General features: G+C 44.6%; 3 protein-coding genes across 6 annotated transcripts; 2 read left to right on the top strand and 1 right to left on the bottom strand.

Moving 5' to 3' along the window:
• The first annotated feature begins 251 nt into the window (after positions 1–251).
• On the top strand, positions 252–5,612 carry slc49a3 (solute carrier family 49 member 3). Of its 2 annotated transcripts, none has more exons than XM_061834316.1 (10): positions 252–999; positions 1,937–2,095; positions 2,179–2,392; positions 2,465–2,541; positions 2,618–2,755; positions 2,843–2,959; positions 3,102–3,237; positions 3,329–3,486; positions 4,570–4,673; positions 4,986–5,612. In XM_061834316.1, the coding sequence occupies exons 1-10, from the start codon at positions 847–849 to the stop codon at positions 5,185–5,187; spliced, it is 1,458 nt and encodes a 485-aa protein (XP_061690300.1). In that variant the 5' UTR covers positions 252–846; the 3' UTR covers positions 5,188–5,612. The 2 variants fall into 2 exon arrangements, with proteins under 2 accessions (XP_061690300.1, XP_061690301.1); XM_061834317.1 differs by having other exon boundaries at positions 260–999; positions 3,102–3,254; positions 4,986–5,610.
• A 6-nt stretch (positions 5,613–5,618) lies between these two features.
• LOC133508375 (nuclear cap-binding protein subunit 1) lies at positions 5,619–18,465 on the bottom strand. Its single transcript, XM_061834312.1, has 23 exons — positions 18,273–18,465; positions 17,369–17,457; positions 17,022–17,122; positions 16,803–16,959; positions 16,628–16,735; positions 16,424–16,545; positions 16,072–16,141; positions 15,792–16,007; positions 14,889–14,986; positions 14,187–14,250; positions 13,991–14,101; positions 13,645–13,709; positions 13,507–13,569; positions 13,333–13,407; positions 11,004–11,107; positions 10,795–10,917; positions 10,587–10,689; positions 8,998–9,091; positions 8,819–8,922; positions 8,625–8,742; positions 7,064–7,207; positions 6,027–6,140; positions 5,619–5,951 (listed from the first exon to the last, which is right to left on the bottom strand). The coding sequence occupies exons 1-23, from the start codon at positions 18,304–18,306 to the stop codon at positions 5,838–5,840; spliced, it is 2,391 nt and encodes a 796-aa protein (XP_061690296.1). The 5' UTR covers positions 18,307–18,465; the 3' UTR covers positions 5,619–5,837.
• A 48-nt stretch (positions 18,466–18,513) lies between these two features.
• On the top strand, positions 18,514–25,645 carry LOC133508376 (thiosulfate sulfurtransferase/rhodanese-like domain-containing protein 2). Of its 3 annotated transcripts, none has more exons than XM_061834313.1 (10): positions 18,517–19,058; positions 20,618–20,907; positions 20,980–21,088; positions 22,122–22,241; positions 22,771–22,876; positions 23,538–23,656; positions 23,809–23,967; positions 24,576–24,719; positions 24,788–25,008; positions 25,086–25,643. In XM_061834313.1, the coding sequence occupies exons 1-10, from the start codon at positions 18,930–18,932 to the stop codon at positions 25,153–25,155; spliced, it is 1,467 nt and encodes a 488-aa protein (XP_061690297.1). In that variant the 5' UTR covers positions 18,517–18,929; the 3' UTR covers positions 25,156–25,643. The 3 variants fall into 3 exon arrangements, with proteins under 3 accessions (XP_061690299.1, XP_061690297.1, XP_061690298.1); XM_061834314.1 differs by having other exon boundaries at positions 18,528–19,058; positions 24,576–24,714; positions 25,086–25,642; XM_061834315.1 differs by lacking the exon at positions 22,122–22,241 and having other exon boundaries at positions 18,514–19,058; positions 25,086–25,645.
• The last annotated feature ends 772 nt before the right edge of the window (positions 25,646–26,417 follow it).

Here is a 26,417-nt window from a genome sequence, read left to right as displayed (position 1 = left end):
TCAGTATATTTTGATTCTGTTTTAATCTGAAGCCATAATTTGGTATCAGGAGAGGATAACTCATCAATCAAAGTTAGTAGTTATATTTTGGGGACGAGATTATAAATGAGTAAAGTTATCACGTAACTTGACCATAAATGAAAAAGTGTTATTTCTTGGATGGTGGCCTGTTAGGAGACTTTTATCTCAATAAGGCAAAAAAAAAAAAAAAAAAATGCCACCCTGCCCATGAATGGGTTAAATGAACTTTTCTACTGTAATTCAAATTTAATGAGGTGTAATGTGGATCTTTCCATCTTGTATAGAGGGCCTCAGAATGTGGTACAGTTCTCTTTGGTGGTACGCGAAAGAATAACTACCTAAATACAGTTTAGTAGTACAGTAAGTACCTTATTAGTACATTGGCAGCGAAGCTCTGTTTGTCTTTAAACGCTCACTGAGCCAGGCAAACTTTTGTGTACTTGGGGAGGGGAGGGAGGAACTGGGATAGTCAAAGTCCATAATGTAGTTCTATGTCATTGTCTCGGCAGTCCAGAATGATCGCATCCGATCGGGGCATTATCTTTTTTTTTTTTTTTTTTAAACAGTAGAAGATCTTTGACTTGCTGAACCCATCAACAAGAATTAATAATGTTTCTTTTATATCGATTATCTTGTCTTTCTCCTCCTCGCGGGGTTCAAAGTTGCTCGCTGGGTTGACAAAACGAGCTATTCCTTGCAAACTTTGTCCTTCGCGAGTGTCTCTTTCAACTTTCTTTTTTTTTTTTTTTTTTTAAACCCTGGAAAAGAAAGAAAGGCGAGTTTAGCCAAAGAATGCGGAAATCGTTAGCTGCTTAGCGGCCAACCATGTCGACTGGCTCGGACGACCACGTCGCCTTCCCCCCGGCACCGGCTAGTGGACCGAACGACGAGCTGAAGAAGTTGCTTCTTTTTAAAGCCTACAAGAGGAGGTGGTTGCTGCTGCTGGTGGTCTGCCTGCTCAACTGCTCCAATGCCACGGTGAGGATTAGATAATCCTCCCTCCATTTTAGTTTTACTTTACTTCAAATTTGTTGACGTTATCGCGTAATGGTCCGGAAGTCAACTTGTAATAAACTGTTAATGTAAATAAAGTTATTTTGTATCACACAATTGTACACCACGGCAAACTTGTACAGTTTTTTTTTAAAATTAACACATTGATGCCATTCCAACTGTGTCAGTTAAAAGTGAGCATTAATATCTTAACACTTTAAGTCGCGTATTGATATATTTGACTTTCACGTCCTCTTTTCTGGTCACGTGATCTTCTCTCTCGTGATCGACTGGTGCTACCAGTTCCCATTTTGTTTAAAAAAAAAAAAAAAAACATAACGGTATATTCTGTGGCAGGTATGTAAAGAAGCTGTTGAAAAAAGATGGGGAAACCCATTTTAAATGTGGGGGGGGGAAACGTCCATTCATCCATCCCTTTTTTCCACTTATCCTCACAAGGGCCTGGGGCAGGGTACGCCCTTAACTGTTTGCCGGTGTGATGGTGCTGAAAAGTCTCCTTGTGATTGATGCGCGTGCGCGTATATTTTGCAAACTTCCGGACGGTCTGAAACATCCCCATCCATGCCTGAACATGTGCCATTCGACAACTTTTCGCCGAGCGTTCGTGTTCGAACGTACGTATATGTCTGTATGTTTTTAATCAACTTTTGTTTTAAGGGTATAATGGCAGGTTATAAGGGGAACTATGAGACCGGGGGATTTCCCAGTATGCGTCCGCTACATACTCAGAGTTCCCCTGTTAGTAACGCATGCGGATTCATCACGAGGAGACTTTTCAGCACGGGGGAGCGCTCAGACCGTCACACCGCCCAATCGCAGGGTCCAGTATTCCTCCCCAAAAACTTGAAATTTGGAGCAACGCTATGCTAAGTCACACTTTTGGTGGTCATTTGTTTCCTAGCTATGGCTGAGCTTTGCACCTGTGGCGGACCAGTCCGCCCAGTACCTGAAGGCCACCTTAGGGGAAATCAACTGGCTGTCGGTGGTCTACATGGTGGTGTCCATTCCGCTCAGCGTGGTGTCCACCTGGATGCTGGACACCATCGGGCTGCGCATCACGGTGACGGAGCAAACGGCGTTTGATTTGCGACACGTCGATCTGTTCCCTCGTACGACGGTTCCGGTGCGTCTTGTCCGTTCTAGCTGATCCTGGGCTCGTGGCTGAACATGTTCGGCGCCGTCGTCCGCATCATGGGCGTGCCGGGCCAGTATTTACGCATCGACTACGCCACGGTGATGGTGGGCCAGACGATCTCGGCGGTGGCGCAGCCGCTCGTCATCTTCACGCCCACCAAGATGGCGGCGCTGTGGTTTCCGGACCACCAGCGGGCCACGGCCAACATGATGGCCTCCATGGGTGAGGTGACCGCCGTCGGACGCGCGGCCCCTTTCGACGGCGGGCTCGACTGAACCGCGTTTGCCTCGGCAGCCAACCCGCTGGGCATCCTGTTAGCCAACGTGGTGTCGCCGGCCGTCGCGCGCACGCCCGATCGCATCCCCGTGCTGGTAAGTCCACCCGCACCCAGTACTCAGACGCATTTTCGATTTGTGTGAAACGAACCCAACGCCCGTCTCCCTCCAGATGTTGGTCTACTCCATCCCCACCTGCCTCATCTGTTTCCTGGCGACAGTTTTCATACGCAGCAGCGCCCCGCCCACGCCGCCGTCGGCCAGCGCCGAACACTCCACCTCCGAACCTTTCTTACAGGGCGTCAAACTGGTAGGGCCGCGCCTCTAACGTCAGAGGCGGTTCAGCATTGGCGTTGCGCAGAACGTAAATTCCATTTGTGCCTTTTGTGTCGCGCAGCTGCTGAAGAACCGCGCGTACTTGGTGCTGCTGGTGTGCTTCGGCTCCGGCGTGGGCGTGTTCACGTGCTTCTCCACGCTGCTGGACCAGATCCTGTGCGTGCAGGGCTACACTAACGTGAGTCGTTCGGACTTTGCTCCGGAAAGCGCTCCGTGGCGTTTGGGGAAGAACGCGACATCGGATAAGATGGGCGTCGTCGTCGTGGCTACGTTACAAATTCAAGGTCACGTGACCCTCCCCTGTGGTGTCACGACCGCAGGACTTCGCGGGCCTGTGCGCCGCCCTCTTCATCGTGTTCGGCATCGGCGGCGCCGCCCTGCTGGGCCGCTACGTGGACAAAACCAAACGCTTCACGGAGGCCGTCAAGATCAACATGGCCTTCTCCGCCTTGGCCGGTATCGCCTTCTCCGTGGTCAGGACACCGCAGGCGTCCCCGGCGCTTAACGTGCTCGCGAGGTCGGAACGCTGAACCCGAATCGTCCTCAGGTGTGTCTGACGCAGCGGCAGAACGTTGCTGTGGCGGTCGCGTGCTCGCTCTTCGGCTTCTTCGGGTTTTCCATCTTCCCGGTGGTCATGGAGCTGTCCGTGGAATGCTCCTACCCTGTGGGAGAGGCCACCTCGGCCGGACTCATCTTCATATCGGGGTACGAAATCCAATCAGAATCCAGCGTCATTGAAATTCTAAAAAAGAAAACAAAACCCTTCAGTTTGATCCAACATGTCAACCAGTTTCATGTGTTTTTTCCCCACCCAATTCTGGCATCTGGGACTCATGAAATGTGTAAAATAAGTCAGTGGTCAGATTTAAAATTTGCAACAATAATTAGGAAAGAAAGAGCTCATCTAAAATTCTTCACTGTTTGCTCGGCTCTATGTGTCTTTGCAAATTTGTGAAAACTAGAACACAAATAATGACAAGTAAAGCATTTTAATTGGGGGAGTGTCAGGGACCCTTAAGATATGCGCTGTAATTCCCGGCCTACAGAGCGCACCTGGTTACAAGCCTCACCGAGTACATTCGTAAAGGAAATACCATTTGGTACAGACATACCCCGCCGCCGTGTAAAAGGCGCAAGTGCCCACATTGAAACACGAGATATTTACAAAGAAAGACTGTACACAGAAAGAGTTTAATGCTAGTGCTAATCCTAATGATAGCACTAACGCTAACAGGGCCGGTTAAAATGAAACTTACCAGTAAAAATATCACTGAGACACGCCAGTAACACAGCAGCAACATGCTAGCACAGTACTAACGCTAGCGTTAGCACTAACGGGGCCGGTAAAAGTCACTTCCTCGGCACATATAGTCCACCAGTCTCTTACCTTTTCCGCCCGAGTGCCCCCTCGCGGCTGTTAGGGAAAAAAAATGCACAAATTAACCGCATCATCGCATAAACCACAGGGTTGAAGGCGTGTGAAAAAACTCGCTTGTAGGCCGGAAATTACGGTATGTACTTTTTAACAAAGGCACAGATGATAACATATTTGGTTTTGGAGCGAGATATGGCAAAGGATCCCAAAAAAGGCATTTATGCTAATGGAATACAAACAAAAGTACATAGTAAGTGATAATGTGTAGGACCCTTAAATTACACTTTTTTTGCTCCATGCGTACAAAATTTGCTCGGATTTCAAGTTAGTTGCCAGAATAAGAATCGAAAACAGAAATAAAGCAATTTTCGGCACATTGAGGGTGTTTTTTGGTTCTTTCTTCACCTTTGCAGACAAATCCTGTCCATCGTCTACATCGTCCTGCTCCAGTCGTTAGCCACGCCCGTCGCCGAGTCGCCGCGCTCCACTTGCGGGCTCGCCCCTCAAAGCTGGAAGGGTAAAGTTTTTAGCATTTTTACGTCATAAAAAAAGCATTACCGCATAAATTTTTTTTTTTTTTTTGCACTTTGCATTCAAATACAATGTCAAATGTAATTTAATATTTTTTTCAAACAAAAAATACATTTTTTTTTAATTTTTTTAGAATGTGGATCTCTTTATTTCCGGAAAATATATATATTTTTTTCCCCAGTATACTAGAATTAGTCTTGCTAGCTAGGATATGAATAAAATGTAGTACTTTATTTGAACATATCTATATTTTTTCCTTTTGCGTAAATATTTCCCTTTTGGAATCGTCACCCCTCAGTGTCCATGATGGTGCTGGCAACGCTGACCGCCGCCTTCACCTGCGTCTTCATCGTGGCCTTCCGCACGCGCTACAAACGCCTGGAGGCCGAAGAGGACGCCACCTACGGGCGCAAACGGGACAACGCCTGCGGCGACCCCGCGCTGGCCAGTGTGGACTCGTGATCCGAACCGATGGAACAACCAAGAAAACAACTTTTTAATAACCACTTAATGTTGAGATATTAATGGTGCATGCACACACACTCTTAGAAGCCAGTTTGAGGGAAATTGCCAAATGACCAAAAGTTATGTAATTTGCACTTTTTAAAAAAAGGTTTTAATTCTATGTAAATATTACATCATTGAAAGTTGATCCGATCTGAAATCAGGCATTATTTTTCATTAATTTTTTAGTCTTGTTTTGTAAGATTCTGAACAATGGATTGTTTTTTTTTTAAAAAACATTTTAAATAAAAAATAATGACATTTAAGTTTTGTATTTAAAAGAAAAAAATCCAATCAATCTCTTTTGAGCATTCTACAAAATGCAAATTTTTTTAGGGTTTTAAATTCAACAAATTTTGTATCTATCAAAAGATAGAACCTAAAATAAAATTGGAATGAAATAAAAGTCAACCCACACATCTGGTTTAAAGGCCTTTCGATTTTTTTTTTTTTTAATTCGTTCTCAATTCCACATAAAACAAATATAAAAAAAGTCAAAGGTTCTCTCTGGACTTTGTCCTTCAAAGGCAACCTTTAAAAAACAAAACCAAATCCTAAATACATAATTTTTTTTTTTTTTTTTTTTTAAATGGCTGGTGGGCGGGGATTCTTGATGCAAGAGCCAGAACGTCGCGCGGAGGATTTTTCAGTGCTGGAGGGCACAAAACTGCTGGTAGACGGCCAGGATGTGGTGGTCCAGCTCAGCCGTGAACAGCAGGTTCTCCAGCGTGCCCATGTACTGCTGGATGGTCACGTGGTGCTGACGGGGAAGCGTGCCGTTCACGTCAAGACCTCGATCCGCTTGCTCGAGTGTGTGCGCGCGCGCGGACGTTACCATGAGGAAGATCTGCTGCAGCCTCTCCACGCAGTTCTTGTACCACGGCGTGCTGACGTTGACGCTGCCCGTCTCGCAGCGGACCAGGTGCTCCGTTAGCAGCATGATGAAGCGCTGCCGGGCCAGAGGGAAAATTGCCGTTAACGTTATGATTACATTTTCCCGAAAATCACCACTGGAAGCAGGTCAGGAAATGTGACAATGATCAGATGTCGTCATTTTTGCCAGACTTGAAATTCAAACTCTATCCCGAGACATTTTTTCATGATGCAGATAAATATAATATAATAATAATATACAGGTGGGATGGTGGTTCAGCTGGTAAAGCGTTGGCCTTGCAGTCCTCAGGACCCGAGTTCGAACCCCGCCCCACCTGGGTGGGGTTTGCACATTCTCCCCGTGCCTGCGTGGGTATTCTCCGGGCACTGCGGTTTCCTCCAACATCCCAAAAACGCGCAACATTCGTTGGACGCTCTAAATTGCCCCAAGGTGAGATTGTGAGTACGGCTTTTTGTCTCTCTGTGCCCTGCGATTGGCTGACAACCAGTTCAAGGGTGTGCCCCGCCTGCCCATTGACAGCCGGCATAGGCTCCAGCACTCCCGCAACCCTTGTGAGGATAAGCAGCTAAGAAAATGAATAGAAGGATAGTTTCTATGTCCAACTTTGGGCATCTTAAGGAATTAATGTTTGTGCCTGAAGTACCACCCTTCCACCGGTATTTGGTGCTAACACTACGTTTGAATACAGTTTAACGGAGGCATGTGTGTGGCTCGCAGGATATCGGTCTCGACTTTTCCGACGAAGTCTTTTTTTTTTTTAAGCCAGCCTGAGCAGGAAGTCACACGAGATTGCTGCATTACAAATTCAAGGTCATGTGACCCTTCCCTGTGGTGTCCCAACAATAATAATGCGCATATGCGTTTTTTATTTATTTATTTTTTTTTAATGGCTTGGCAATTAATGGAGTTAATCAATTAACGGCTTTTGACATTTTTTTTTTTTTTTTGGGGCAACTGACAAACTGAAAGGTTCCCACCTGGAAGATGACAAGGAAGAGGTTCTTCTGCTCGCTCTGGGCTGCCTCCACCTTCTCCTGCAGCCTCTCGATCTGTTCCTCCAGCTGGCCCTCCTCGTCCTCGCTGTTCTTCTCCATGTCCTCTTCGTCGCCGCTGTCTCTCGGCTGCCCGACGCCGACACACAAGACGCACCGAGTTGAAAATCCAACCGCTAATTTGTCACGGGCAGTAACGGAGGCGAGTAACGGCGGCGGTGCGGGAGGGAAAAGTTGGAAACTGAGACCAGAACATGAAATGTATACCTTTCCCAACAGATACTTTCAATACTGTAATCATCCATCCATCCATTTTCTTCGCCGCTTATCCTCACGAGGGTCACGGTGAGTGCTGGAGCCTATCCCAACTGTCAACAGGCAGGAGGCGGGGTACACCCTGAACTGGTCGCCAGCCAATTGCAGGGCACATGGAGACAAACAGTCGGACTCACGATCACACCTAGGGGCAATTTCAGAGTGTCCGATTAATGTTGCATGTTTTTGGGATGTGGGAGGAAACCGGAGTGCCCGGGGGAAACGCACGCAGGCACGGGGAGAACATGCAAACTCCACTCAGGCGGGGCCGGAATTGAACCCGGGACCTCAAAACTGTGAGGCCAACGATTTTACCAGCTGATACACTGTTCCACCCTACTGTTGTCATAGTTAGCGTAATTCCCGGCCTACAGAGCGCACCTGGTTATAAGCCTCACCCAGTACATTTGTAAAGGAAATACTATTTGGTACATACAGTACGTGGGCCGCAGCCGTGTAAAAGCCGCAAGTGCCCACGTTGAAACTGACAACACGAGATATCTACAAAGAAAGATGGTACACAGAGTTTAATGCTAGCGCCACCGTGCTAACACTAGCGCTGCAGTAACAGGGCCGGTTTAAAAAAAAAAAACAAAAAACATCCTAGTAAAAATCACCGAGTCACGCCAGTAACACGTTAGCGCAGCGCTAACAGGGCCGGACCGGTGAAAGTCACTTCCCTGGCACATATATTCCACTGGTCTCACTCTGACCTTTTCCGCTCGAGTGCCCCCTTGCGGCAGTTAGAAAAAAAATGCACAAATTAGCCTCATCACGGGTCGAAGGTGTGTGTGAAGAAAGTCGCGGCTTATAGGCCGGAAATTACGGTACTTGATTAGTCTCGGCTGACTGCTCCACTTTCAAAAGAGTCAAGAGCAAAGTCAATTTTTCCCTTCTTCTGGGGTTTATTGTCACGCGTGTACCGCTACAGAATGGCGAGATTGAAATCGACTGAATTTTAGGCAGCTAATGGCAGCTAGCAGCGACCAGCGCGTGAAAATGCGCAAACGTCAATACTTCATTGGCTTCTGTGCGAGATATCTGTGCAAACTAATATTCCATTTTCAATTACCGTATTTTCTGCACTATAAGGCGCACCCAAGAGCCTTTAATTTTCTCAAAAGCTGACAGTGTGCCTTATAATCAGGTGCGCCTTATATATGGATCAATATTGAACCTGCGCCTTATAATGCGGAAAATACGGTACTTTTCCACGTGAACGAAGACGTACCCTCTTATTTTGCTGCTTCTCCAACTTGTCCTTGGCCTCTTCCAACTCCTTCTGGATCTTTTGGACATGTTTGTTCATCTTGCGGATGGTCGAGTGCAGGATCTCCCATATGTAAAGTCTGGGTGGGGTGAAAGGGGGGAAAATTAATCGGTAGAACTTTTGGAAGTAGACGAGGAAGCGGACCAGGCGCGTACCTCGTGAACTCGTGAGCCATGTCCTGAGAAAAGAGCCAGTTGGCCACGGCCGCACAGTCCACAATCTGCGTCCGGATCATCTTGTCCACAAGCACGGCGATCATCTAAAAGGATTAATGAGTTCCCGGATTCAAACGTGGGAACGTGCACCGCCGGGGCCGTTGAGGGATGATTCCTACCTGCGGGTGATTCTTCCACACCTGGTAGACCACCTTGAGAATGTGCAGTTTGCCCTCGTCGCTTTCGGTCAGGTTCTTCAGGATCTCATGAAACCTGCAAAAGACCCGAGCTCGCGTCAAGTCTCCTCAGCGCTTTCCGCTCCCGTTCGCTCCCAATGACGTCGTCGTCGTAGTTGCCGCCCGCTCACTCACGATCAATAGTGATTTATTTATTTTGGAGTTATTTATCTCATTAGATACTGCGTTACGAATGCGTTGCACACTGAAAAAGAAGCAAAAATACACAATTTTATACATGAATTCCATTTTAAATTGTTTTATCCAAATAAAATTTCTCCGCTAAAAATATAGTAAAAATGCACATTTTTTTTAATTGCACTTTAAAAAAAAAAATGATAAAACAATTGTTTAATTTATGACCTCCGTTATGTGGGGGTTTGTTTTATTGAGGGCCAACTTTATTAGTAAAAGGTCATTTTCCATGTGCATGTAATCATTAATACTTTATGAGTACTGTAATTTCAGGCATATAAACTGCAACTTTTTTCCACATGCTTTCAACCCTGCGGATTATGCGGCTAATTTGTGCATTTTTTCAAACAGCCATAAGGGGGCACTCGAGCATAAAAAGTAAGAGTGAGACTGGTGGCATATATGTGACGAGGAAGTGACTTTTACCGGTATGTTTTGTTTTTTTTTACCCAGCCCTGTTAGCGCCACGCTAGCGTATTGCTGTTATGTTACTGCCACGTCTCAGTGATTTAGGTATGTTTTTTTTTTTAACCGTCCCTGTTACTGCTGTGCTACACTGTTGCTACTGTGTGACAGTCTAGGTTTTTTTTTTTTTTTTTTTTGAACCAGCCCTGTCCGTGCTACCGTGTTGTTGCTATCTTAAGCTAAGCTAAGGTATTAAAATGTGAAAAACTGAGACCGGTGGAATATATGTGCCGGGGAAATTACTTTTACCAGTCCTGCCCTGTTAGCGCTGTACTAGCATGTTACTGCCGTGTCTCAGTGATTTTTACCAGTATGTTTTTTTTTTTTTTTTTTTTTTGCCCGGCCCCGTTAGCGCGGCGTTAAACTTTCTGTGCCATCTTTCATGTAAATATCTCATGTTTCAATGTGGGCACTTGCGGCTTTTACACAGCTGCGGCGTAAGTATGTACCAAATGGTATTTCCTTTACAAATGCACTGGGTGAGGCTTATAACCAGGTAGTACTTTATCCGTAGGCCGGGAATTACGGTACATGCGCGGCACACTGGGAGCTTTTCCTATTCTGTATTTTGACTTTCTCGAGTTTTATGAGGTAACCAAAAGATTAGGAAGCAATTGACTGGAACCATCGTGAAATGATTTTAGCTGATGTTACTGGGCTAGTAATTCCTATCTCGTCTGTTGAGTCGATAGAGCGGATCGTCCGGCGACCGGAGGGTCGGTGGTTCAAATCCCAGGTATGATTACTGCTGACAAAGTGTCCCTAGGTAAAATTGCTCCAAAGCGTTGCACAGCACGAGTCCCACAATGAGCACTAGAGAAGTGCACTCAATTTATCTTTATTTTTATTTTAGGCATCTGAGTTGAACTTACTTGCCGAGGGCGCTGAAAGAGTGGCTGAAGGATTTTGCGGCCAGGTGAAGAAGCGTCTGCAAGAAGACGTCCACCTTCAGCGGGTTGAAGCTCTCGCCCTCGTCTGCCGTGAGAAGAAACATCGTCAAATATTTATTTTCAGATTGTAACTCATTGATGTAAATTGTAACAGTGTGAAGATGTTGAATGAATGAGGAAAAACGACAACCGTCGTCGTCATCCTGGTTGGGGTTGGGCACATCCTTGAGGATGGTGAGGATCTCCTCGTTGGACGCTCGGTTCTTGATGGCGTTGCAGATGGTGACAGAGTAGGGGTGACCTGGCAACATCGCTGAGGGGGGAAAGAAAAGGTCAGCTGTGGGTGAATTCAAGTGGATGTCACGTTGGTTGTGGTCCATGAACAAGAAAAGTGCGTACAGGCGCTTTCGTCGGCGTATTTGTAAATGAAGACGGGTTCTGCCGGGATGAGGGCGGTGAAGGTGGGCGGGACGATTTCCACTATCCTTTGGTGGTAGGACAACCTGCACAACACGCACACCTTGTCAGTGAAGAACAATACACTGATTTGGTGGCCAATTTCTTTTAGTTTTCTCAAATTTTTTAAAATAAAAGAGTGTTTGAGCTGTGCCCCTTCACTGCAGTCAATTGACCCCTCCGTGGATATTGCGCAATCCGCGTCACTGACCAATCAGAGGCCAGAGATCTGCATAGACCAAAGCCCGTTTTTGCTCCCGCCATTTTTTCTGACAACATTGAATGGTCAAGTATAGGTTTAGTTAGCGTTTTATCGCGTATTTGGGTTATTTAACAAAAAATATGGTTAAGAGGTGTAGTCACGGACTTTGTAATAGTGACGACGGGTATCCTGAAAGGCTAGTTGGTGGAGTTCGATTCGTACCCTTTCCAAAACCGAAGACCCAGTACGAAAAATGCCTTCGATGGATCAAACTTTGTGGAAGACCGCATCATCAACGAAATCCATCTAATATCAACCGGAACACATATGTTTGCACGAAGGTATGCCCTATATTTGATTTTCAATACATGTCTCGTATAAATGAATTCGAAGTTCTTCGCTAGCATAACACTGCTGAGTGTGAACGATTGACACACTTATTCTTTGTTGAGCGATATTTAGCGACGATCGGACTGCACAAACGTGTCGCTTTCTTGCTGGCTCGCGGCCAGAAGCTTAACCAGACTGTGTTTGCACGAAGATATGCCCTAAATTTGATTTTTAATCCACGTTTCGTATAAATGAATGAGACGTTCTCCGCTAGCATAAAACTGCTACGTGTGAACGATTGACACACTTATTCTTTGTTGAGCGATATTTAGCGACGATCGGACTGCACAAACGTGTCGCTTTCTTGCTGGCTCGCGGCCAGAAGCTTAACCAGACTGTGTTTGCACCACGAAGATATGCCCTAAATTTGATTTTTAATCCACGTCGTATAAATGAATGAGACGTTCTCCGCTCGCATAACATTGCTACGTGTGAATGATTGAATGAAATCAGAAGCATGGCGTCTCTCTCAGTTAAGAATGTATTGTATTTAGAATCTATAATATATCGTTGATTTGAATGAAATCAAAAGCAGGGAGTCTGTCTCAGTTCAGAATGTATTGTATTGTATTTGCCATTTTTACTGTTTGTCTTACGTCAGCGCACGTGGCGTGACGTCACTTCAGGGGCGTGGTTAAGTGCCCTGTACGGAGGGGTCAATTAACTCCCATGTTGTCAGTTAACCTATCAGGCGCTTCCACAGCCATGACATCGTCATCTGGGCTTCCCCATGTTCTTTAAAGAGTATAGTATAGTACTTTTTGTGTACATAAACTTGTAACCTCTGAGAAAATAATACAAAATTCTCTAAGAAATTCCCTCTCATTATTGTGATATTTAACAAAATTAATTTTGGTGATCTGACTGACCTGAAACTGATTTGATTTCAGTCAGTGAGACAAAAATTAAATGTGCTTTTGCACAGTGTATGTAAACTTTTGGCTTCCTCTGTATGGACTATGTTTATGCACAACCTCGGTTCTCGACCACAATCCGTTCCAGAAGGCGGTTCAAGAACTGATTTGTTCAAAAACCGAATGGACATTTCCCATGTCTGCGCACAGAGGCTGCGTTATACACAACAACAACGCGCGTTGTGGATCAGCTGGTCAGGCCGCGCGCGTTATGTTATTTCCGGGTTTAGTCCGGGGCATTCGAGTACTGATTACAGAAGCCCAAAAAAAAAAAAAAAAAAAAAAAAATCTCAATTTTCGTTCAAAAACGGGGACGTTTGAGAACTGAGGCTGTACTGTACTTAAATGTTCTGTGAGCATCTCATGTATCATAATTTAGAGCAGGGGTCACCAACGCGGTGCCCGCGGGCCACTGGTAGCCCGCGAGGTATGCTCTAAAAATACCATATGCCACAAATTGTTACTATTATTTGTGCTTTTAATTCTAAATCTGACTTGCGTACGTGAATTGAAATTTTAAAATACCTGTAATGTCATTTACTATGATAAATGAAAAAAATATTTTATGTACGTGTAATGAACAGAGTCTGAAATTTGCCGCAAACAGGTCACGTAGCCCTTCATACGATCGGTGCTTACTAAGTAGCCCTCAGCCTCAAAAAGGTTGCGGAGCCCCGATTTAGAGTATATATGTATTACTAATTTATGACGTATGATGTGTATATGTTCCATATTTACTTTAGTGACTGACAAAAAAAGTTCTTACCTCATACACTTCTCCAGAACCTCTTTGACGAATTTGGGTTTGGGTTTCTCGAGATCCAACGTCAAACAGTCAGCCCTTTACAAAAAAATAGCAACAACAACAAAGGGTTAATCAGGCCTGCCGACCGTCCGAATGCGAAAATGTCACGCTCAAAAGTTTAGAAGAGTCACTCACCAGTCGTCCCAGCTCCATCGGAACTGGAAGTTGCTGAGGTGGTGGGAGAACCAGTTGATGAGTCTGGAAGCAGGAAGAGGGCCGGGATGAGACAGGAAGAACATGGTCATGGCCCTTCAGCAAGAGACATTTTTTTACCTGTCAATGCAGGTGGTGTTCATGGTGTCCAGGCGCATGTACAGCATTTCTGTGGCTTGGGCCAACTGAGGCACCCGGTTAAAGAAACTAGCAACGTCTATTCAGTATTTAGAGTACTAGTACTCACAATTCCGCTTTATGTGGCTCAATCGAGTAAATACCCTTGAAGGCTGCTTTTCAACCGAAATGGATGACATTTCAAGTGACAGATACTTGTGACCTCAACAAAATACGCAATTCTCAAGAAGGAAATCGATGGCATTTTAGTTACCTTTTTGCCAAATATAATGTCAAATGAAAGACGCCATACTTTTCCAAGGGGCTGCAAAAATCTAGATCAGGATACGACTTGCGGTAGCGAGCCGGGCTGTAGTTTGCACAGTTCGATCAACAGCGACGTATACATGACGTTGATGTGCGGCGGTGAGGGAAGCTGGAAAAGTTCCCCAAATATCACCTGAAGGGTAAAAGAAAGGAAAACGGAGTCAAAAAGTTGTGCCTGACATCTGGTTTTGTGTAGCATGAGAAAGAAATAAGCGCACCTCCACAATATGATAGTTGAGCGGGATCTTATTTTTGCCGGGGTAGCTGAGCAACTGGGCGGCGCTGCAAAAAGTCAAGGTCGTCACTACGTGTAGACAGCACTGCCTTGACTTACGGGTTTGATTTGCAACAACAGTAGCAGCATGTGAATATATATTTTTATTATTTTTTGTTCGCTCTTTACAGTACTGTACCTTAAAAGAACAAATAGAATCACAAGAATTAAATATTTTATGCATTATGCGTTCAACAAGAATTGACCCATTGTGCACTTTCTGTTGTGCACTCCTTGGCCACAGGGAGGGGGGGCTGCATAATACACATTAACAAGAAATTAATTACCAGGTATGTCTGTGTGCATTGTTACATTATCTTTATGCGCTGAATCATTTTTGTTCAAATATCCATTGCTTAAAGAGTTGGAAGCGTAAATGTAGTTTTGTTATCCCGTCTGTGGCATTTTGCATTGTGCGTTGGCATTAAGATAGCAGAACTCTCCAAGTTATGTGGATTGGTTTGATACATATGCAATTCATTTTCTTTTATGTTTGAACTTCAATCCGCCTTCTTCTTTGTGGAACTGTTCGCCATCCGATCTTTGGCTAACACCTCAAAATAGTCATCAGTCTGGTGACTCGTAAGTCGAGGGGCCACCGTAATACAGTACGCGGTTTAGACAAGCGAGGGTGTGTATAGTTTACCAGGTTCTGCGCTCTCTCCAATGAGTCTTCATGATGCAGTGCAGGTTCTCTTCAATGACAAACCTCTCCACAGAATGACTGCCGGGCATGACCGGACCCTGATGCGACATACAGCAGTCACAAAAAACACGCGAATACCCCCCCCCCAAACCCCCAAAAACACACATGCACATACACAAAACATCAGCGTTTGCCCAATAGCACAGATAAGTACGAATCATGGAGAAATACGCACACTGGATCTCCTCATAATAATATTAGTGGATACATTTTGGCATGATAGTGGACAGACGGCGTAAATACATTGTCCTTGGTGAAGGTTTGCACTCTTTTTAGTGCCATCCTACATTTTTATAAACAATACAGCCATTTAGCAGCGCTAAATAAACAAATGAATAAAAAAAAACTATTTTAACATTGTACATAGACTGTAACCCTTTTAAGCATACAGTGAAGAAAATAAGTATTTGAACACCCTGTTATATTGCAAGTTCTCCCACTTAGAAATCATGCGGGGAAATTTTCATTGTAGGTGCATGTCCACAATGAGAGAGATTTATACGATTTATATATAAAATATTTTATATATAAAAAAAAAATCATACATTGTGAATTCTGGATTTTTCTTTTTAGATTATCTCTCTCATTGTGGACATGCACCATCGATGAAAATTTCAGACCCCTACATGAAGTAGAAGAACTTGCACTATAACAGGGTGTTCAAATACTTATTTTCATCACTGTATGACCTGGCCCCCATGTATCCATTTAAAAAATAAAACATGTGTGTTTTTTTTTTTTAGCACAACTTTAGCCACAAGTGATTTATAGTGTGGTAATATATGTGTGGTCCCAAAACTCTTTTGGGAAAGAGTGCAGCAGTCATGCGGCGACACGGCCTACCTCGGGGGCATCGGTGTAGTCGAACATACGGAAGATGACACGGGGCATGGGGTACTGGGCGTCGGGCATGTGACCCGGGGGCGTGAAGGGGGGCAGGTTGTGCTGCAGGGCCTCGCACAGCACGCTGTCGAAGGCGATGTACGGCCGTAGGATGTGGCGCTCCTGCCAGCGGTCCTTCTTCAGCTTCTGGATCTGCGCCCAAAGGCAGTCTAGGTACTGCAAGGACGAGTCAGCGTTAGTGACAGGAATTAATTATTTTGGGGGGATGAACATTTATCACCTCTTCTTGTGGGTGGGGCTTCTCAGCAGTCCACACCTGAAGCATGGGGAGATGAGTTTTCACTCGCCTCCTGAAAAGAACATGTCAAAGATGCAGAATCAGCTATTGTGGCCTGGCTAGAACTAACAGGGACAATAACCTGCTTTAAAAAAAAAAAAAAAAAAAAAAAAAACACACACACAAGAATAAAGGCAAACGTTTCAGGAAAAAAAAATTCCAAAAAAAGCGAAGCAGTCTTATGAGAATATTGTCAAGTTTTCTTCTGGAAAACGGGCTGTACCATTATAAGAAGGTAATTTTAATTTTCCTCGTGGTGAAGTGAACTTTTTTTTTCTCCCAAGCAAAGTCTTACTTGAGGTAGCCTTCAATCTGGCTCAGGAGTCGGTCCATCTCCACGTCCTTCTTCTCGTAGAGCTCCTTGCCCACCCACGGCAGGCAGGACAGCACCACAAACACAAACCAATCCGATCGAACCTTTGCACCCAAACACAGAAAAGAAAAAAACATTTCACAAATATTCTTAACTTCCCAAGCATTATATTGCGGATCAAAATACCTGTGGTACATCTTCCTCCTGCGTAACGCTGACAAAGTTCTCAAACATGGCCACCATGGATGGAGCGGCAATCACGTGGCAGTTAACCAGGTCGGACAGGAAGCGCACCTAGACAAGACGCCGCATTAAGAGGACGAAAAAGGCCGCCCGCGCGGTCCCGCGTTGCCCGTTTTACCAGGTAAACGGCCTCGTTGTAGAGGTTGTTCTTCAGAGTCTCCTTCAGCTGGCGGATCATGGCCTCCACGAACTCCCCACCAAAGTTGTAGTTCCTGGCGTTGAGGAGGCCCACCAGCGTGGTGTACACCGTCAGCTTCTCGGGGAGGAGGCGAGCCCTGCGGATGCGAGAAAGCTGATGACGACCGTGACCAGGGGCGTGAGTGTGTGTTTTACTTACACGGCACATAAAATGCGAAGGATTTTGTTCTTGTAGTTGGGGAGGTCGGCCTCCAACACGCCAGCGAGACCTTCCAGGTTGCTTTCCAAGGACGATTTGCTCTGCCCAAACAAACATTATACTCCAGTTATCATGCTTCTTCTACTTCCCGTGTCCACTCAGGCTTAAAATGGCTCCTCAAATCCATCTTTAATATAACATTTTGAAAAACAATTGTACTTTGAGGGACTTGAATTTGTAGCTTTATTTAACGTACTAGCAAATTGAACATAGCTAAAGTTAGCATATTTGCACATATCTCCTTAAGGTGTAATGATGTAATATGCCTTCCTGTACAAAAAAATTACCTTTTCTCCCACGTTGCATATGAGAGACTCCAGGCTGTCCTCAATCTCGGTGGGCTCGGAGGTTCTCCTCCTCTTGTGATCCTGGCCTCCTGGTGATTTTGCAATGGAGCAGTCAAAAATACACATTTTACATGTATTCAAAGCAAACAAAGTCCTTGTCAACAAAAACTTGCGCCTGAGCGGACTGAAACTGAGCATCCTTGTTTACTTTTACACTTGTGTCTTAGTAGTCTTGGTCTTACTGGACATGTGAGTGGACTCTACAGTATTTGTCTACTCTGCCTCTGCCGTCCTAGTGTCCAAACATTCTTGTGTACATGCATTCCTGTCCTGGGGTATTTGACTGAACCTGCATCCTTGTGTCTTCATGGACAAGTGTTAGTGTCTATTTTAACTAATAATATAGGCAATAATTAACAAATATGGTCTCAGACAGTACTGTACCTTCATAGATACCATGTTAATTCGTTTTCCACTTTTGATGTAGACTTTTCTTTCATTTCAGGCATTCATCAGATTTCACCGCCCCAAACCCAATACTGTCGCATTAATTCTTAACACGCGTTTTTATATATATCTCAATAAAATGTTTTAATAAACCCATGTCAGCCTTCTTTGCCGCTTCTCGCTAACCCAGAAGCTAAAAACAACGAACGCTAGGGAACAACGGGGGTAAAAGGACAGCGTTCTGATTGCACAAGCAAAAAAATAAAATAAAAAATGGACGAGAATCCCAAAACAGTTCTAAGAATTTTTGAGTATTTCTCGTCATTTTTCTTCTCACATGAGTTGTTGTAGTAAACATGAGCGGGAAGCAAAGTCACAACAAACCCATGAGGCGAAGTGCTAGCCGCAATTCATTTGGTCGTACGTGGAAAAACGACTCCGTAAAAGTAAAACATACCATCATAGGAGTCGCTGTGTCGTCTCCTGGACATGTTTTAATCCGTTTCGTGCAAAAAGAAATTATCGAAAATAAAAAACGTGTAAATGCGCCTTCGACGTATCAACGCAGCTTGGCGGTGAACAGGGACAAACTAGCCTAGCTTGCTAGCCGGCCCATTCAAGTGAGACACACATCCGGTAGCAAGCAGAAATGCAACCGCTTTTTCCGTCCGGCCCATCCAGCCGGAGATTGTTTGTTGGCGGTGAATTTTGAAAAAAGTAAAGTACATTTCTTCACTTACTTAATGAGATGTTTTCTTGTTAATAGTGAAAAAATATAGACACTATTAATTTCATCAAATTTTAGAGTATTAAAATTATGACTACACGTGAATTTTTTTGCTTTATTTTCGTTATTTATTTCCACATCTTAAAGCTAAAAAATGGTTTCAGTTTCTACGTATAGTATTGTGTGTGGATGACACTTTACTACAATTAAAAAAAAATAATAATACATACTTTTGCGGACCCATTCACGTGAGACACACAGCAAAATTGCAACTGCTTATTCTGTCCGGCTTGTCACTGAGTTTTTTTTCGTTTTGTTTTGTTTTGACTTTGTGTTTTATTTGCCGACGTCCGGAAGAAATCTATTTTAGCTGCTAAAAACACTAACATGGCTTCAGTTTGCTCAGAGTTTCCATGCTGCGATCTAGTTGACGCGAGTTCGATCAATAATGAATTAAAAGATGGAAAACAACTCGGTGCGCCGCTCAGAAGGTTCTACAACCTAAACAAGAGGAAGGTGAGTAGCAATAAGAAATTTCAAACGAATTAAGAAAATGATGAACCTTTTGACAATAAGTCATAGATTATTTCCTAGTCATAACATTTTTTTTGCACATTAGCTATTCTGCACGCTGCATGCACGTGTGTTAGCTGTACTAACACAAGCCGCAATCACGTATATATATTTTTTTGTTTTACTTTCGCATAGTCTTCCCAATTAAAAGTCATAAGCGATATTAAGATCCTTTGAAATAACAGATTTGTTATACATACATGACCTACAACATACCTGAAACAGCAATCCTCTGAGACCTGTGGTGGTGTAATAAAATCAACAGTTAAAAATACAAAATAGGTAAATAAACTCCTCTGTCTAAAATATGTACATTGTGCATTATACAATAAACATTATGAACAATATGGTCAATCTGGCTAAGTTAACAAGAGGAACTGCAATTTCCACAGATATATTCATGTGTGGTATTGAGATGAGCAGCAATGTACACGGTTGAATATTATGGACAGTATATTAAATTCTAGACATTTATAAACAGAGTAGCAGAATAATCAGTTGGATTATGTACTTAGTGGTGGAAAGCTAAAGCGAAAACGGTGCTTAAGTGCGGTTTCTTCATGAGCTAAACTTATGGTCTTGAGCCTTTGGTGGTGGGTGGCTGCCTAATGGAAGAAACTTTCTTTGAGCTTGCTATTTTTGGTCTGGAGGCTCAGCAGTCTCCTCCCTGAAAGCAGCAGTCTAAGGTAGCAGTGGAAAGGTTGATTGAGGTTAACCGCGATCCCGGTGTCCTTGCGTGTGAGGCGGGTGTGGTAAGGGAGATCATGTTGGCAGAGGGGGATCTTGCACTTTTCAGTTTCTGGAGGAAGTCGAGCCGCTATTGAGCGTTTTTAGCTAATGCTGTGGTGTTCGTGGTCCAGATCAGTTCTTCGGATATGTGCTTTTGGAGAAGTAGTTCATGTGTGACCAGCCAAGCTAAACTGAAGCTAACAGTTAATTTGACTTGTTAACATTGAACTAGGGAAGCCGTGAAAAGAAAATCCCGGAAAATTAAAGTCCAATAATTGATGGAATCGGTCGTAAGTCGATCTATGGTGAAGAAAAACAACAAGATGGCCGCCAAAAGTTCTATATATTTATAGCTGAAACCCTAAACATACCACGAACTACGATCCGAGGACACATTATTTCAAGCTCGTTTTACAAAATTCTCATAAATAATAATCATTTACTGATGATTTTGGGGGAAAAAAACACATCATCATAAGTTTGAATTTAGAGGTATTTGCAACGAAGACTCTCTGGAACTTCCATTAACAGCCCATGCTAAACTTAGCTCCTCCCGGCACTCAAAGATGTTAGTCTCATCGTTAAGATATATCACTGAAACATACTTTCTTGACACCAATTGATACTTTCCTACGAGCCGGGGCTTTTTCTCCATCTTATGGCATCTTAGGTGATAGATTCCTTACTAGAAATAAAAAGCATAGCACACAAAATGGCAACGCTTCGCATTTCGTCGCTGTCATCACAAGCTAATGTTTGCTCTTCGCTGACAGTCCTTCGCCGCCTTTGTGGCGTCCAAGCGAGAAGCCGGCTCCGAGGAGGGAGGCGCGCCGTCTTGGCGCTGCTGCGGCCGGGCCTTCGCCGCCGAGGCCTCCGTTCACCAGCACGTGGCCAGAACGCACGGCGGCGAGATCCAGCGGCTGGCGCGGGCGCAATACGAGCGCGGGCTCAGCCGGCGGGAAGAGGAAGAAAAAAACGACAGCGAACCGCGTGGAAGCCTGTCCGTGGACGTCTCCTTGTGGATGCCGGACGTTAGTCACGTCCCGAACGAGCAGCTTGAGAAGTACGCACGTTTTCAGCCGCTCTACAAGTAATATTTGCTTCAGTTTAACTCCGTTCTCCTTCTTCTACTCAGAGGCCCCGGCAAAGTTCTGCTGTACTATCGCTACTGCCGCGTGGATGAGCCGCACGTCGTCTGCGCTTGGCAGAGAGCTTTGTGCCAGCGCCTCCACTTGACCGGCAAGGTACGCAACCGGTGGCAAAAAGTACAGATGCTTGTGAAAAACAATGAAGTAGAAATACTGATCCTACCTCTGGACTTATAGAGAACGGGCGTCAAACTCATTTTTCTCACGGGCCACATTGGTTCCGGTTTCCCTCAGAGGGGCATTATGGCTGTGGAACAAAAAATATTTAATCATCTGATCATATTTGCATCATCAATTTATGAACTAGGGGGGCACGATGTCCCGGGTTCAATCCCAGACCCGGCTGTGTGGGGTTTGCATGTTCTCCCCGTGCCTGTGTGGGTTTTCTCCGGGCACTCCGGTTCCCTCCCACATTCCAAAAACATGCAGCATTAATCGGACACTCTAAATTGCCCCTAGGTGTGATTGTGAGTGCGGCTGTTTGTCTCGATGTGCGCTGCGATTGGCTGGCAACCAGTTCAGGGTACCCCGCCTCCTGCCCGTTGACAGCTGGGATAGGCTCCAGTGCTCCCCGCCACCCTTGTGAGGATAAGCGGTGAAGAAAACGGATGGATGGATGGAATTTATGAACTAGTTTTGGAATCAGAAATAGAGGGTTACGCGTTTATTTTCAACTATTCACGTTTGGTAACACAAAAATCTCTACTGTGTCATTTATGATATGTGATCATTTGAAATTTTGGCACAGATTTTTACTAGAGTCATGGAAATCGACATTCAAGATTTGGCTTGGCGGGCCACATAAAATCATGTGGCGGGCCAGATCTGGCCCCCGAACCTTGAGTTTGACACCTGTGTTACAGAGGGATAAAAAAAAATGTATCTTTGGAATTTCTTGCATTTTGGCATAAAATGTGTTGCGAGCTTGCTTCATCTAAATTGCAGTAACGCCACGGTGGTGTTGCAGCGTCCTTGCAGTACTGTGCCATCGTTTATAGGCCAAAACATTTCTCGCTGTCTGCGTCACATCGGGGGGGGGTGGGGGGGGTCCTAAGCAATCACTCATCGCCACTTGGTTTGGGAGTAGTGGCGAAATGTCAAAGTTGCGAAATGGAACGTTGCCCTTCAGGTGAGGGTGGCCACAGAGGGCATCAACGGAACCGTGGGCGGCACTCGCATCGCCGCTGAGCTCTACGTGGATGCCGTGTGCTCGCATCCCCTTTTCCGCATGGACAAAGACGATTTCAAGGTAAAGTATTAAGCTAAAAAAAAAAAAAAAAAAAAAAAACACGCTTTTAAGAACACGTTCCCTGTCGCGGCACAACTCTAAATTGAGATTAATTTAATTTCGTTAAAGCAGAGTTTTTCAAAGTTATTGAGCCCGGGGATCGCATACAAGAGAGAGATCATTTCAAGGACAGCCTCGTTGCCATAATTGCATCCATCCATCCATTTTCTTTGCCGCTTATCCTCATGATTGTCAACGGGCAGGAGGCGGGGTACACCCTGAACTCGTTTAAAGCCAATCGCCATAACCAAACCATAATTGCAGTCAATCATAACTATCATGTCTACCTGTCAATGCCATAGAAATTACATTTGTTTAAAAAGAGAAAAAAGGTTGTGCTGTTATTGTGGACTTTTAAGTAGACTTTAAGACCCTAAATTGCATTAAAATTGCTTTGTGTTGCAATATTAGACTTCAATTGAACAACTTCTTCTTTGGCTCATAGTCCAGCCCGTGTTTGTTTATATTTTTTGACTTTGTGGATTATCAGACAAGCGACGGCGGTCCCGAGTGTTTTCCGGAGCTGAAGGTGGGCGTCTTCAAGGAAATCGTCCCCATGGGTTTGGACCCTGACGTGCTCTCTTACCGGCTAGCAGGTACTATTGATGGGATGACCGGTTGCCATGACAACCGGTGATGTATCTGTTGACCCTACGTTGCACCTTTTTAATTTTCCGCTGATTACAATCTGGATGAGTGTGTTATTGGCCATGGCGTGCGTAACTGTGAAGGCACCGCGAATGCCGAAAGGTACATGCAGCTTCTGGCGCGACAAACGCTGCCATCCAAGCAACGTCTTTGTCAGTCTCCGCCTCTTTCAGCCGAGCCACATTATCTTTATGTTATTAAAGTAAAAGAGGTTGAGTACTTGACTGTGTATTCGGCCGGTAAAAATCACTGAGACACGGCAGTAACACAGCAGCAACACGCTGGCACAGCGGTAACACTAGCGCAGCGCTAACAGGGCCCGTTAAAAAAAAAAACATATCGGTAAAAGTCACTTCCTCGGCACATATATTCCACCGGTCTCACTCTTACCTTTTCTGCTCGAGTGCCCCCTTGCGGCCGTTAGAAAAAAACGCACAAATTAGCCGCATCACCGCATAAGCCTGCAGGGTTGAAAGCGTGTGAAAAACGTCGCGGCTTATAGGCCGGAAATTCCTTTAGTTGGAAAAGGATTCACGAATAATTGTACCGTCTTGTATTTTTTCTTTTTCTTTTCTTTTTTCGTGTCTTGTGCCTTGCTCGGCTGCTCAGGAGTTCATCTGGAGCCTGAGGAATTTCACAAAGAGGTGGAGGCCCTGGCGGCCGAAGCGGATCCGTCGCGCAGCGACACCGTCCTGCTGGACTGCCGCAATTTTTACGAGAGTAAAATCGTACGTAGCAACGCGTGTTTACCGATCGGGCCGCTTGCACGTCTTTGATTTCACTCGTTCACTGCCATTGACGGCTGTTGACGTCTAATATCAACACGGAGGACTGGCAGTAAATTTAAAAAAAAACCCAATAATTCTTCTTCCGCCATCAGGGTCAGTTCTCGCACTGCTTGGCCCCCGACATCCGAAAATTCAGCTACTTCCCGGACTACGTGGACAGGAACGTGGAGCTCTTCCGAGACAAGAAGGTGCTCATGTACTGCACCGGGGGGATCCGCTGCGAGCGAGGGTCAGCTTACCTCCGCTCCAAAGTGAGTTTTTTTCAAATGTTATTTTATTTTTACTAATAAATATGGAATGTCACGACCTGCAGCATTGGCATGTACGCTCAGAATGATTCAGATCATATTTTAAATGCAAAACAAATATTTTAATAAATGTATTGAATGGGAATTAAACTTTTTACATGTATTGTAATTGTGATTTTATGCTAAAAATTAACATCCTCATTTTCATTTAGTGCAAATTTTTAATCGATTTAGCATGTTTTGACACTTAAAATATCATCAAACAAGGTTATTTGTTGTATGTAAGTCAGATTCATTTATTTATTCATCCAAATGTATTTTGCGTTTGATTGTTTTGTTTTATATTTTTTATTTCAATCTAATCAAAATGTGGATAAAATTCAAGTTAATTCATCTCAATCTAGTTTCTTAATTTATACCATTCAAGTGGGAAGGGGCTCAGATTTATTCCGGGGTATCGAAGATAAAATGAACAACAATGGTATTTCCCAGGTAGGCTCAAGGACTCCCCACGACCCTTGTGAGGATAAGCGGCTACGAAAATGGATACGTGGGTATTTCGCAGATCCCCCGGCGGTGTTTCAAATATTTCTTTTCCGCTGTGCTTGTAGAACGTGTGCAAAGAAGTTTACCAGCTGAAAGGCGGAATCCACAAGTACCTGGAACGCTTCCCTGACGGCTTCTACCGCGGGAAGCTCTTCGTCTTCGACGAACGCTACGCCATCTCCGCCAACGATGACGTCATCGGAGGTGAGGTGTGCCCCCCCCCCCCCCCCGCGCCCCTCTGTCGCCTCGCCCGCCCCCCGACGACCCCCGTTTTTAGTTTGCAGGTACTGCGGAGCCCCCTGGGACCGCTACCGGCTTTGCACCACGCGCTTCTGCTGCCAGCTGGTGCTCTCCTGCCCCGCCTGCCGCTCGGAGGGGCGCACCGCCTGCTGCCCCGGCTGCCTCGCCGGGGGGGCGCGGCGCAAAGAGGAGTGCGACTGCACCGACGGACGTCCCAGGATCCCTCAAGATGTCGACGGCGATGGGCCGCTTCATTAGGTAGACCGCGTGGAAGCTTTTCAGAATCAGCTTTAATGGACGAGTCTGTGACAACACAAGAAATTTTTCTCTGGCAGACTTTTGGCAGGTTTTTGGACCGTTTTCTACAAACGGCTAAACGAGCCCACCCACAATATTCGGAATTAGTCTCGGTGGTCTTTCCTCCACTCCACCCATCAACGTTGAACTCTTTAATCGACCAACCGATAATTATGTGTTTTTGGCACCTCGTCTTCCAATCGACCAATGGACCTTTCCGATGGCGATCTTAAGATCCGCCCCCTTTATCCATGTCCCACAGCTTTACAAAATCACACAATATCATCTGCGAACATCGTGGTCCAAGGGGATTCCTGTCGAACCTCATCTGTCAACCCATCCATTACCACATTGAACAGGAAGGGGCTCAGAGCGGATCCCTGATGCAATCCCACCTCCACCTTAAATTCTTCTGTTCCGCCTACTGCACACCTCACCATTGTTCTGCTGCCCTCATACATGTCCATCGTGTCTTTTGCTAGGCTAAAAAAAAAAAAAACCACAAGCTTCTTCTGTCACAAAAAAATAAAAATAAATGTTTGTCTAATCTGACAACACATGGAAGTGTGGTGTATTTGTTCCATTCAACTTGGTTGAAGTGATGGGCATGTGTTTTGATGACAAAAACATGGGCCAATGTTGCTTGTCGACATGTTTCGAGTCCAGGAAACTATTTTGTGTGCAGAGATGTTTTCAAGTCACCGCGTACTTTATATCATTGGTCTCTTTTTACCAATAAAAAACAAATTTAAATGCAAACTGATGGTTTTCTACTCTTGGTTGTATCTCCAAGTATTTATAGTCGGACTGACAGGGTATATTAACTAATTAAATATTATTATTTATTTATAAAAAATTGAAATATTTATGATTTATTATTAAATTGTCACCCTCCTTCCTGTTTTGAACCATAAAGCGAAATTAAGGAATAATCCTTCCAGGGCCAAACATAAACCGTTTCCGTTTGCTTTTTCTATTAGTGAAGAGCGTGGGGGGTGGTGGGGTATTAATTGAAATCGTAACTTTGTGAGGAAAAGGACATTTTCATTTCCCCAAATTATAACCACAACCATCATTTTTAGGAGAATTTTCCTTGGAATGAACTGGTTCTGCGTGTGTAGTAACACTTTGTAGCCGACAGATGGCAGCATTGTTTGCCAAGTCCGTTCGCGAAGGTTTGAAAACAACCAGCGACGTTCAAAAATGTCAAATTAATGCATCGTGAACAATTTATAACAGTCATCTATTTTATGATTATTTAACTTCGATATACAGTAAGATTATGTAATTTCTAGCTCCTGTTGTTAAGCAAAATCGACAGTACATTTTAATTACCATGAGCACGCAATAAAACTCATGCAAAATGACTA

The sequence above is a fragment of the Syngnathoides biaculeatus genome, chromosome 11, assembly GCF_019802595.1.
Source record: "Syngnathoides biaculeatus isolate LvHL_M chromosome 11, ASM1980259v1, whole genome shotgun sequence".
Classification (NCBI taxonomy): domain Eukaryota; kingdom Metazoa; phylum Chordata; class Actinopteri; order Syngnathiformes; family Syngnathidae; genus Syngnathoides; species Syngnathoides biaculeatus.
This window is presented reverse-complemented; position numbering and strand designations above follow the sequence as displayed.

Coding starts and splice junctions, on each gene's coding strand:
- slc49a3 (XM_061834316.1), top strand. CDS start 847: ATGTCGACTGGCTCGGACGACCACGTCGCCTTCCCCCCGGCACCGGCT. Junction 2,096..2,178: donor CCATCGGGCTGCGCATCACG/GTGACGGAGCAA, acceptor TGTCCGTTCTAG/CTGATCCTGGGCTCGTGGCT. Junction 3,238..3,328: donor GGCCTTCTCCGCCTTGGCCG/GTATCGCCTTCT, acceptor AATCGTCCTCAG/GTGTGTCTGACGCAGCGGCA.
- LOC133508375 (XM_061834312.1), bottom strand. CDS start 18,306: ATGTCCAGGAGACGACACAGCGACTCCTATGATG. Junction 14,987..15,791: donor ACTACACCGATGCCCCCGAG/GTAGGCCGTGTC, acceptor ATGTCGCATCAG/GGTCCGGTCATGCCCGGCAG. Junction 9,092..10,586: donor TCTTTCAGCGCCCTCGGCAA/GTAAGTTCAACT, acceptor GGTCTTTTGCAG/GTTTCATGAGATCCTGAAGA.
- LOC133508376 (XM_061834313.1), top strand. CDS start 18,930: ATGGCTTCAGTTTGCTCAGAGTTTCCATGCTGCGATCTAGTTGACGCG. Junction 19,059..20,617: donor ACAACCTAAACAAGAGGAAG/GTGAGTAGCAAT, acceptor CTTCGCTGACAG/TCCTTCGCCGCCTTTGTGGC. Junction 22,877..23,537: donor GCTCTCTTACCGGCTAGCAG/GTACTATTGATG, acceptor TCGGCTGCTCAG/GAGTTCATCTGGAGCCTGAG.